Source organism: Phoca vitulina, unplaced genomic scaffold, assembly GCF_004348235.1.
Source record: "Phoca vitulina isolate PV1807 unplaced genomic scaffold, GSC_HSeal_1.0 scaffold93, whole genome shotgun sequence".
In the NCBI taxonomy this organism is placed as follows: Eukaryota; Metazoa; Chordata; class Mammalia; order Carnivora; family Phocidae; genus Phoca; species Phoca vitulina.
In genome coordinates, this window is record NW_022589796.1 from 1,334,287 (window position 1) to 1,346,170 (window position 11,884).

The following is an 11,884-nucleotide window of genomic DNA, read 5'->3' on the forward strand; positions in this document are numbered from 1 at the left end:
GGGAATAGTGAGTTGAACGGCATCCCCTTAAAAATACTGCACGTTTCTGTCTCTGCATATTTGGAGAGAAACATACACTCCACCAGAGACAGTACGGAAGTGCCGCCGGTCTGTAGGCGTCACACAATAAGGCTCTTGTGCGCAGGCGCCAATTCCGGCGAGGGCGGGGCGAGCCGCTGGGGCCACGCGGAGCAGGGCCTCGGTGGAGAGCAGGCGGGGTGGGGAGGAGCCTGAAGAACAAGGAGGATTCAGGTAGGTGGAGCGGGGACCGAGAGTCACGTGCCCGGTGTGCGGTTGCTCGGGCGTGGGTGTGGCGGCGGACGCGCAGGCCTCCACCGACGCAGGCGCAGAGAGCGCTGCGCGGGGCTGGGGGCGGGTCAGGCCTAGCGAAGGCCTTGGGCCCGGGCCGTGGGCGAGCAGGGTAAAGCCCCTGAGGTGTGGCACTCCGTCCTGAGGCGGCACTGGCGGCTCCTGGACGCTCCTCCCCATTTTCTTTCCTTTCCCCCGTCTTCCCAGTGTGATTTTCTTGGTGAGTGATTTGAGGAGAAAGAAAGGGAAACTGTAGAAGCCGGTGCGTTCCCATTGCATGCCTTTCCGCACTTCGTTCCTGCCCCTGTCCGCTACTCCGTTGTAATCTCAACTATGTCTGCGCTCATTCTCCCCGCTGCTTCTGCCCCAGGCTGCCCGGAGCTCGCTGCGCGGCCCTGCTCGCCACCTGTGGGAGTGCGCGCCCACGCACGCCCCGCCGTCCGCCCCATCCACCTGTCGCGCCGCGGTCCTCCCCTCGACCGACCTCTTCCGTTCTCTGCTCTCAGCCCGGTGTACCCCCTGGTCGCGCCCCTCCTCTTAGGTCTTTATCCACAGACATGTGGACTTGATGTTTTTTAAATAAGCAGGCTAAACCAGGAGAAGCCTCTTTAAATGGGCCCTTGAATTTTTGCCCATTTTTATGGTGTCCCTTTTTGAAAATTGCCTTCTCGGGAGCGGTTTTGTTCCGTTTTGAACCGTCTGGTCTTCCCTAAACCTGTTTATGCACGTATGACTGCTGAAAGAAATTCATACAGAAGGCTTTGCGATCCCGAGTCTCTAAAAGACATTTTGTCAATATTTGGGAAAGAGGATAGTTGGTCTGAACGAACCTTACGGAGGCCATTGCCCACAAGGAATAAAGATGGTCAAAGATAAGAACCAACACCAGTTTTGGTCATCTCACTGCCAGGGTGCTCGGTGGAGAGAGAAAAACAGCATGATGGCTTCATTAACCTTTTAGTTCCGACTTAAAAGGCTCTGCAGAATGTGTGGGTCCTTCTCATTTGGGGCTCTTAGCGAATTTCATTAGATAAGAATAAATTTAGTTTTTTCTTATCCAGTTGATAAGATTTTTTTATTTTTATCCCAGGAGTTGAGCATTTTATTTCAGATGAGTGGCATGTTGGAGATGATGCTCCTGTTCTTCACATCAGATCTTCTATTTCAAAACATTTTTTATGTATATACCACTTTGTCGTTTTACTTTCTCCTTTGACTATTTTATGTTTTGGGTTTGGGGGGATATTTTGTTTGTTTTTGCTTAGCATGTATAGAGAAAAATTCTCTTTATACTTGCCACGATTTGAACTAAGGACTCATAATGATAATGCCATTAACCAAGTGGATGGCCATTGTTCAAAGCTTATACATTTTCTAATGAAGAAGAAACACTTTGGGACGCTTCATATTAAACAGTTCCTAAAAGAGCCAAAGGGCAAAGCATGATTTCTCCAATTAGTAAGTCCCAACCAACCTTAGCTAGTCTTGACTTTCTGTTACTGAATACAGTAATTTCACTGCTATCAGTATGTTTATTGTGGCTTTAAAAATACCAATTTATGATCTCCTCACCATAGTATATTTAGTTTACAGTCGTGATGAAGTTGTTCAATCATTTAGAAAGGAACTTTTTTCCTTAGATACTTGGTCTATAATTCTGCTTGCCTTTTGAAAGCATGTTTACAAAGAATATATTTCTAATTTTTATAATTCCCTCAAAATGGCAGTACTGTTCAAGGAAATGTCTATGTCCACTATGCCCACAGGGAATTAGTATTAGTATGCTGACAGAGGTCACGAACTTTTTCTGTAAAGGGCTGGATGATAAATATTTTAGGCCTTTGCAGGCCAAATGGTTTTGGTCAAAACTGCTCAACTCTACTGTTGTGGCTCAAGAGCAGCCAAAGACAATACAAAACAGATGAACAAATAAATAAGCAAAGTTGTGTTCCCATGAAACTTAATTTACAAAAAAGGTGGTTATAATTTTGCACAGATTTGGCCTGTGGGTTATAGTTTGCACAGACCCCTGCTATAAATGGTTTGTACATACAAGTTAGAGTTTTTTTGCTAAAGATTAATTCTAATTTACTTAGATGAATAAAATGAGGTTAGGTGGGAATATAAAAAAGACAATTTTCTAGGAAGAAAAATAACCCGGTATAAGAGATATTCTTTATAATAATATATTTTTAAGTTATAGAATTAAAAAGGGTACTTAAAAAGTCTTTTGAATTAAATATTCAAGACCATTAGGGTATCTAACAGCAAAGGGCTAGCAACAGGAAAGGCTTAATCAGCTTTGGTACTAAGATAGGGGCAAAGATGAGTGATGAACTTGTAAATTCTACTTTTGATTTAAGATCCCTCTGATTACAACATGACACTGGAGTGTGTGGTCTTTCCATCTTGCTATTTCCAGGGAGGTAATTGCTGACTGACCTAAAGGCGTGTTGGGAGGATTTTTGCTTAACAGTCCAGAGCAGCAAAACTTTACCTCCCCCTGGCTAGTTTATGTCCTAGGAAATTTGCATTTTTATTATATATTGGAAAACAATTTATTTCTGTAAAAATACAGTCATTTTTAAGAATTAAAAAAAATATATCAGGATGCCTTCATAAGATAATGGACTAGATTTAGTCATTCTTCTGAGAAATTTAGATTGCATTAATATAGGGTGACAAGCATAATCATGGCATAAATGTTTTCAGAAGTTCACTGGACCACAGCCAGTTCTCATCATGAAATAATTTTTAAAGTGCTATGACTTATGTTTTATTTTGGAATAGTATGAAACAAATACTTTAAATGGGTGACAAGTGCTAAATCATCCTGACTAAATAGGAATTGGAAACTAGGTAATTTTATAATGGAATTGAAAAAATTCTTCTAGACCATTTTGGAAGTAAAAATTGATAACAGGTATGACTTTAGTTGATTAGCAATCATCTAGTGGTGTCCTTAGGAAAACATCACTGTAAATAGGTTGCTGAAAATTAGTATGAATTTCTGGTTTAAAAATGTAAGTTTATTAGCATTCATAGGAAATAATTTAAAAGTGATTTAAAAAGTGATTTCTTTACTTTTTTTTTCTTGAATTCATTATTCAGTTTTGATCAGCTCGCCAAAGTAAAATTGTTAAATTTTGTGCTTTGAAATCAAAGAGTACTTGAATTATTTTGTACATGTAGACATTCTGTTTTTGTTTTTTAAAGTTCTTGCTGTGAAACCAACAGGCTTTTCATTTGTCTGTTTGAAGGACAAGTGTCTATTACTTCTAAAAAGTATCCAGTGGAATTCGTGGATCAAAAAACCCCATTATAAGTGAGGAGTAGGAAAACCTATTTAAAAAGTATTAATGTATAATGGAGTTGTGTAGATCTTCCATCGTCTGAGGAATTAGAGAGTATGACTAAAGTGTTTTCATGAAGAACCTGGCTCTACAAAAAACACTTTAGAACACTGATACAGTAAAACCTGAGTACTTTATGGCCAAGAGATTTGGTCTTTAAGTACAGCTTTTGTTTTCTGACTCCTCGACTTCCATTTAATTTGAAAAAGTTTTGTCCTTTGGCTGAAGAACAATTGCCTATTCATGACCACTAGACTGAAATACATACTAAAATATAAATAATTGAAAAAGCATAATAACATGGCTTTGAATCGTAAAGGAAAATGATATGCAGTTGATCCTCACTTTTCACAGGTTCCATATTTGTGAATTCTACTCACTAAAACTTATTTATAAGCCCAAAATAATACTTGCCAAACTTGTGCATTCATTCATGGACACACGCACAGTGGTGAAAAATTGGAGTCTCCTGATGTACGTGCTCCAAGCTGTGGTCAAGCAAGATGATGCCCTGCCTTGCTGTTTGAGCTCAAATACTGTAAACAAAAATGTCCTTCTCCCATTCTAGTTAGTGCCACATTTTTCACATTTTTGTACCTCTAGTTGGTGGTTTTGCTGTTTAAAATGGCCCCGAGGTTGCTGACGTGCTGCCTAGTGTTCCTAAGGTAATTAGGCTATAATGTGCCTTACAGATAAAATGTGTGTTAGATAAGCTTCATTCAGGCTTAAGTCAGAGTGCTGTTGGCTGTACAGCGGTAATGAGTCAACTACATATATATATGTATAAATTATATATTAAAAATATAAAAAATATATAAAATGACTTTAAGCAGAAACACAAAACAAGCCTATGTATTGATCAATTGGCAAAAATGTGACTTGAGGCTTGCAGAAACCTAACCCTGTATTTCCCCTAGGAGCAACGGGACTATTCACTGTTCACTAATTCAATACTCAAGAATGATGACTTTATAGAACATAATACCATGAATAATGAGAATTGAGTTTATTACCTCTTAAGTAAAGACTTAGTTTCCAGATGAAAGTTACATACTGTAGATATTATTCCATCTTGTCTTTTGGTTTGCTTACAATGGATGTTGAAGCCCTAAAATTAATTTGTGGCTAAAATGTTACAAAACAAAATTTAGTATGTTACTTAAAATAGAATTCATCTTCTTTATTTTTCTTTTAAAATGATAATAAAGTGCCTTTAAAACTGCCTTCTGCTATTTTCAGGAAGACTTTTATTGTCAAATAATATACTAAATTAAATTAAGCTGTCATAATTTTCTATTTTTAATTCATATAAAATAAAGGAAAACTAAGGTTATAAAAGATAAGGCAAAGAATTCGTAACGTTTGTGTTACAGTCTTCTACTTTTAGTGGAATTGATGGTAAGCATTGTAGCAACCAACACAAAGTGAAAAAGATCAGTTAAAAGATTTAATGTCCAGAAAACCAACCAGCTACTCAGGTAATACTACAATTACTGCTAATACAGACATCAGAAAGTTACGCATTGGGAACTGAAAAAGAACACACACTCCTGAATAGCAGGTGAAGCAGATGGTTTTAGAAAGTGTTCCCCTTCCTCCAAGAAAACTAGCTGGTCTTAAAGTACTATACTAGAATACAGTTTAATAAAAGACTTTACCAGTATGGTTCGAGTGTATCCTTCTCTGATCCTTGGTTTATGGCAGGGAAAGAATTAGACTGTGCATAGCAAAACAGTTCTTTTTTTTTTTTTTTTAAAGATTTTATTTATTTATTTGAGAGAGTGAGAATGAAAGAGAGAGAGAGCATATGAGAGGGAGGAGGGTCAGAGGGAGAAGCAGACTCCCTGCCGAGCAGGGAGCCCGATGCGGGACTCGATCCAGGGACTCCAGGATCATGACCTGAGCCGAAGGCAGTCGCTTAACCAACTGAGCCACCCAGGCACCCCAGCAAAACAGTTCTTGATTCATGGCTAAGTACCCATATTTTCTCTGAAGGCTTATAAACTAACCAAACCATGAAAAAATACACCTAGCCTTGAGTCTAGATATTCTGATTCAATTTATATGTTTTTGGTCCATTGCCATTGAGTGATAATAATATTACTATATATGAGAATATTCTTATGTGTCAGCATGATATGTGTTTTGAATTTATTATAAACTCAATTAAATAGACAAGGGGTACTGGTGTGTAGCAGACACTATATTTGCGCTTTTTACAGTAGGTATTACTACATACAAATCGGGTAGTGATTCAGATGGATAAAACAACCCACAAGAGTAATTCAAACACTCATTTCATAGCTTTAGTCCACTGATTTAAATTTTTCTCTCATCACTAAACATCCAGTTAAGTAATTAAAATTTCAGGTGTCATTGTGAGAGATTTTATATTTGTTCTTATTTGGTTATATTACTGTCTTTCATATTGCTTGGTGGAAGAAATTCCTTCAGTACTGTTTAATGAAATTTCTTTTCCATTATAAGACACAGATGTTAAAAAAAAAACAGTATCTTAATCTTTTAATAATAGATTTGGGGAAACATGAAAAGGGTCAATTCATTCTTTTTCTGGACTTTAACTTTTTCAGGTGGATATTTTAATAATAGACCAGTCTCTGTGTGGAATTTTGTAACATTGTACGCAGTGATGATTAACTTGAAAATTTTTCTGTTATAGACTCCATTTTTTTGCAAAGATTGACTTTGCCTCAGCATCAACAAGCTCTTCATCTGAGATTGGTTCCTGTGTGTCATTTGGTTTACAAGTCAGTGGGAATTAAGGACAGCACATACAAGCTGAAAAGCCAAATAAGGAAATGTATTCCTTCTCTTGATGGTTCTAATTTAACTTGTAAGTTAAATTCAGTGTTAGTTTTAAAATGGTTTAAATGTTTAATTACAGAACACAGTAGCACAGATAATCAGAGTAGTAAATGATTAAAAGTTTTCAGAATGTATTTGAACATACCATCTGATATTTAATATGGCTTAGTTGCAGAAAATGTGAAAAGCCCCACTAGATGTCTGTGGAGTTCCTTTAGTCAATTTGAATGAACATTGCAACAGTTACTAAATTGCATTTTACATATGACTAAGAATTTGACTTGTCTGGCATATGTTTGTGTTTTAATGTTGAGTACATTTCCAAAGACAGGGATTTGAGCAATATGGGGAATTGCAGAGGTTCTTTGGATGCCAGAATAATGATTTCCTCTCATCATTGGAAACATTCCTGAGTTTTTTGTTTGTTTGTTTTTATTGCTATCACTGTAGAGTTTGGAATTTGAGTTAAGTGTCTCCACTGATAATGTTTAGAGGACAGAAACAAAAGTGACGGTTTCATGCAGATAAGGTTATAAATATGTAGCCTTTGACTTTGCTGTTAATTATCAATTTTTCTTAACTATTTGCATAATATTATACCTTTCATTTTAGCTTTTTTAAAAAGGACTTCAATGTGAAAAATATCTAAGGATGATTCTTTACAATATGCATATAAAAGGCACATAAGAAAGAAAATGCCATACCTTTGTCCTACAGTTTGGAAAGTTATTTAAGCATTTTGTAAGCAAATATTCTACTTCCCTGTTGTGAATTTTATGAGAAATTTATGAGGAGCATGATAGTCTGTCAGCATGTTAGTGTAACTAAAGTTAGAAATTAAATATAAAGAATATTCAGCTTTTATGAATTGCAAGTAAATAGCATTGCAAATAATCCTTGTTTATATGGGTTATAAACCAAGAAACACTTTTCATTATAGGAAAAGAAATACTAATCTGATTTAGTATGTTTTTTTTTTTTAAGCGTCTATGATATGGCATTTTCTGAATAAAGCATTGCCTATAGTTACAAATTTTTAAAGTTTTGATCACTCGGGCTTGAGATTGAAAAGATTATTTAAAGGATAATATGTAATATATGAGAATTTGGGTTTGAGTACTTTAAAAAATGTCCCATACATTTGAAAGATTTCTAAACAGTTTAGGTACCATGGACATGGTTATTTTCAGTCCTCTTTGGGATTTTAAGTTTGTTGAAATTAGTAACCAAATGTCTTTTTTGTTTTTATGTTTTGAAAAGGGCTAAAGCCAGTTTTTAGGTTGACTTGGGCAGAAAAGTGAAAAGAGAATGCTCCACTTTAACCGATGTCCGCATCTGAAACAAATAGCCCAGAAATGTTTTCCCAGTATACATGTTAGAACGGATAAACATGTGCAGCTGTTTCTTTCAAGAACCCGTGCACTTGCAGAATTCAGGAAGTCATGGCACTCAACCCACTCTCTTGTTGGAGACAAAAATATTATCCTGATGGGACCGCCTGGTGCTGGGAAAACAACAGTAGGCAGAATAATAGGTCAGAAACTAGGTTGTTGTGTCATAGATGTGGACGATGATATCCTTGAAAAAACCTGGAATATGAGTGTGTCTGAAAAATTACAGGATGTTGGTAATGAGCAATTTTTAGAAGAGGAAGGAAAAGCCGTGTTAAACTTCTCTACATCTGGAAGTGTGATTTCCCTTACGGGGTCCAATCCAATGCATGATGCTAGCATGTGGCATCTGAAGAAAAATGGGATAATTGTATACCTGGATGTACCTCTAATAGATATAGTCAGCCGCTTAAAATTAATGAAAATTGATAGGATCATAGGTCAGGATGCTGGAACATCTATGAAAGACTTACTTAAGTTTAGAAGACAGTATTATAAGAAGTGGTATGATACCCGTGTTTTCTGTGAAAGTGGGGCTTCCCCAGAGGAGGTCGCTGACAAGGTGCTCAGTGCAGTCAAACGGTACCAAGATGTGGACTCAGAAACATTCGTTTCAACAAGACACATTTGGCCTAAAGACGATGAACGGAAGGTTTCTACAAAATTCTTTAGCGAAGCAGTGATTGAGGGGTTAGCTTCTGATGGTGGACTCTTCGTTCCTGAGAAAGAGTTTCCAAAATTAAACTGTAGGGAGTGGAAAAGCCTCGTAGGAGCAACCTACATAGAAAGGGCACAAATCCTGCTGGAAAAGTGTATACATCCCGCTGATGTACCTGCTGCCAGATTGGGAGAAATGATTGAGACTGCTTACGGGGAAAACTTTGCCTGCTCCAAAGTTGCCCCAGTTCGGCACCTCTCAGGCAACCAGTTCATCCTGGAGTTGTTTCACGGACCCACAGGATCATTTAAAGATTTGTCTTTACAGCTTATGCCTCATCTTTTTGCACACTGTATTCCACCAAGTTGCAATTATATGATACTTGTAGCTACTTCAGGAGACACAGGGAGTGCTGTCTTAAATGGTTTTAGCCGTATTAATAAGAACGATAAGCAAAGAATAGCTGTGGCCACGTTTTTTCCTGAGAACGGAGTAAGTGATTTTCAAAAAGCACAAATAATTGGCAGTCAGAAAGAAAATGGATGGGCAGTGGGTGTCAAGTCAGATTTTGATTTTTGCCAGACAGCTGTAAAAGGCATTTTTAGAGATTCTGATTTTGCTGGTTTTCTTATTATGGAATATGGAACAGTCTTAAGTTCAGCTAATTCCATAAACTGGGGCCGACTGCTTCCCCAAGTAGTTTATCATGCTTCTGCATATCTTGATCTTGTTAGCCAAGGATTTATTTCTTTTGGAAGCCCGGTGGATGTCTGTATTCCCACAGGAAACTTTGGTAACATTTTAGCAGCAGTGTATGCCAAAATGATGGGAATCCCTATTCGCAAATTTATTTGTGCCTCTAATCAGAACCATGTTTTGACTGATTTTATAAAAACGGGACACTATGACCTAAGGGAAAGAAAATTAGCACAAACCTTTTCACCAGCAATCGATATTCTTAAAGCTTCAAACCTGGAACGACATTTACACTTGATGGCTGATAAAAACGGAAAATTAATGACAAAATTGTTTAATCAACTAGAAGAGCAGCATCACTTCCAAATAGAGAAGATGCTAGTTGAGAAACTCCAGCAGGATTTTGTAGCCGACTGGTGCTCCGAGGGAGAGTGTCTGGCAGCTATTCGTTCCACCTACAATACTTCAGGGTATATTCTGGATCCACACACTGCTGTTGCAAAAGTGGTTGCAGACAGAATGCAAGACAAAACTTGCCCAGTGATTGTCTCATCTACGGCTCATTACTCGAAGTTTGCACCTGCTATCATGCAGGCTTTAAAGATTAAAGAAATCAACCATACCTCGTCAAGTCAGCTTTACTTGCTGAGTTCCTACAATGCATTGCCTCCACCGCACGAAGCCTTATTAGAGAGAACGAAACAGCAAGAGAAGATGGAGTACCAGGTTTGTGCAGCTGATGTGAATGTCATGAAGAATCATGTGGAAAAACTAATACAAAATCAATTCGTATAAAAAATTTTTGAGTAAAACTTTTTTTTTTCTGGTGATAAGCATGCAATAATAAATCCCAGACATTGATTTGGAGTACAATAGCATTTTCCTTTTTTTGGTAAATATAGCTACATGTAGATCTATTATCTTTTGGAATTTCAAATAACCTGATCTCTATAACTGAACATTGTACCTGCACATGCTCCTTAGAACCTTATAATCTGGAAGGGACCAAGGGTAGCATAGTGCATGGACCTTTGTGTTGTGCTGTGCTTTGCACTCTTGAGGGATATATCAGTTTCCACGCCCTCATCCCCACTTTTAAGTGGATCAGAATGTCTGGTATTCAATTTGGCAATTAGAATATTTAAGCGTAGTTGTCAAGTAATACATCTGTAACCATTACTAGTTTTCTATTAACTAGAAAGATTATTTATCATTGACATGTCTAACTTGTATGGAAGAAGTAGTAAGTTCATCTGTTAAGATAGGGCCAGGGTTTTTACGTCTCTTCCAAGTCCCATTTTGGACTACAACTAATTCTATGTATCCTACACCATCCAAATTAGATAAGTGCTCTGTCCTTCACTCCCCTTTGGATGGTTATAGTTAGGATGATGTATTTTGAAAATCAAGACACATGATTTAAATCTAGGATGTAATAACATAACTAGTTAGTAGTGAATATAGAAGTAAAATTATCTATTTCATGAGAAAAGTTTTCCAAAATTCAGAGTATTTTAATAGTCTTGATAGAAGTATATTTCTAGTTATAGGTAGCAGTTTTTCTGTATTATTTAGAGTCCATTCTTATATAATTCATCTGTTGTCTGTCTCTTTGATGAACATAGTCTTTTTTGGCAACTGAAGTCACACACAATTGAAAACACACCTATCTAGCTTTTCTTTCTTTGTAGTAACAATAATTTTAACCATGACTTACATTTGTGAATTTACTGGATATTTTATTTCTGAATTAAAGATTGTTACTGAAAGGATCTGTAGTGTAATGGACTACTCTCAACCACAAGATGGCATTCCTGACATAATTTGTCTTTGCTGATAATATTCTGCCTCATTTTCTAAGAGAACTACCTCCATGAAGAAACATATTAAAAGTTGTAAAAAAAAAAATTTAATAGTTTAATTAGTAGAAACAATTTGTTTAAAAAATACTAAAAATCAAACCAATTTTGTGTTAACATTGGATGTCTGGCTTGGCTTCTACCAAGTAAGCTCTAAAACCAAAAATTGAAAACCAGAAGCAGGGACAAGAAAATAATGGATGATTCAAAGTTCAGTTATTCACATATTTTTATTTTTTTCTTTTGCTTTTAAGAATATCTGTTTAAGTAGATGACATATTTAAAAAATAGAACAACGAAGAGCTAAGTGTTCACTGTATGAGAATGCACTATTCTTCTGAAAGGGGGAGCAACAGTGCTAAAAAAAAAAAAAAAAGACATGATTTCTGTCCTCTAGAACTATAGCTAGGGAGACCACACAGAAAAATGAAGCCATGTACAACACAAAAGAGTGACTGCAAGATGGTTTATGAGTAAGTAAAAAATGAGTGATAAGAGTTAAGCGCTGTAAGGATTAAAAGGAAAAGGAAAGGATTGCCGTGGAATAGTCAGAACAGTTTTCACAGAAGACGTAGAACCTGAGGTGAGTCTTGAAGGATGGGAAGATTTTCTAGGTGAAAAGGAAGGGGAAGTATATTCTAGACAGAGGCCAGGGAAACACATAAGGTGAAATGCCGAGGACAGCACCTGCATTTGTCTGTGGTCAGTTGTTTCTCTCACTGCCCCAAGCTGTCACTTGATGCCTTCATTTCTTCTCAAAGCCAGCTCTGCCCTTCCCCTTGGAGCCTCATT

The 11,884-nt window shown here is 37.2% G+C and overlaps 1 protein-coding gene across 2 annotated transcripts; it reads left to right on the top strand.

Moving 5' to 3' along the window:
* Window positions 1-163: 163 nt before the first annotated feature.
* THNSL1 (threonine synthase like 1) lies at window positions 164-11,468 on the top strand. Of its 2 annotated transcripts, none has more exons than XM_032396688.1 (3): window positions 164-252; window positions 6,343-6,516; window positions 7,749-11,468. In XM_032396688.1, the coding sequence occupies exon 3, from the start codon at window positions 7,797-7,799 to the stop codon at window positions 10,026-10,028; it is 2,232 nt and encodes a 743-aa protein (XP_032252579.1). In that variant the 5' UTR covers window positions 164-252; window positions 6,343-6,516; window positions 7,749-7,796; the 3' UTR covers window positions 10,029-11,468. The 2 variants fall into 2 exon arrangements, with proteins under 2 accessions (XP_032252579.1, XP_032252578.1); XM_032396687.1 differs by lacking the exon at window positions 164-252 and adding an exon at window positions 296-529.
* The last annotated feature ends 416 nt before the right edge of the window (window positions 11,469-11,884 follow it).

Excerpts from the sequence above, each read along its gene's own strand:
- THNSL1 (XM_032396688.1), top strand. The coding sequence starts at position 7,797 with ATGCTCCACTTTAACCGATGTCCGCATCTGAAACAAATAGCCCAGAAA.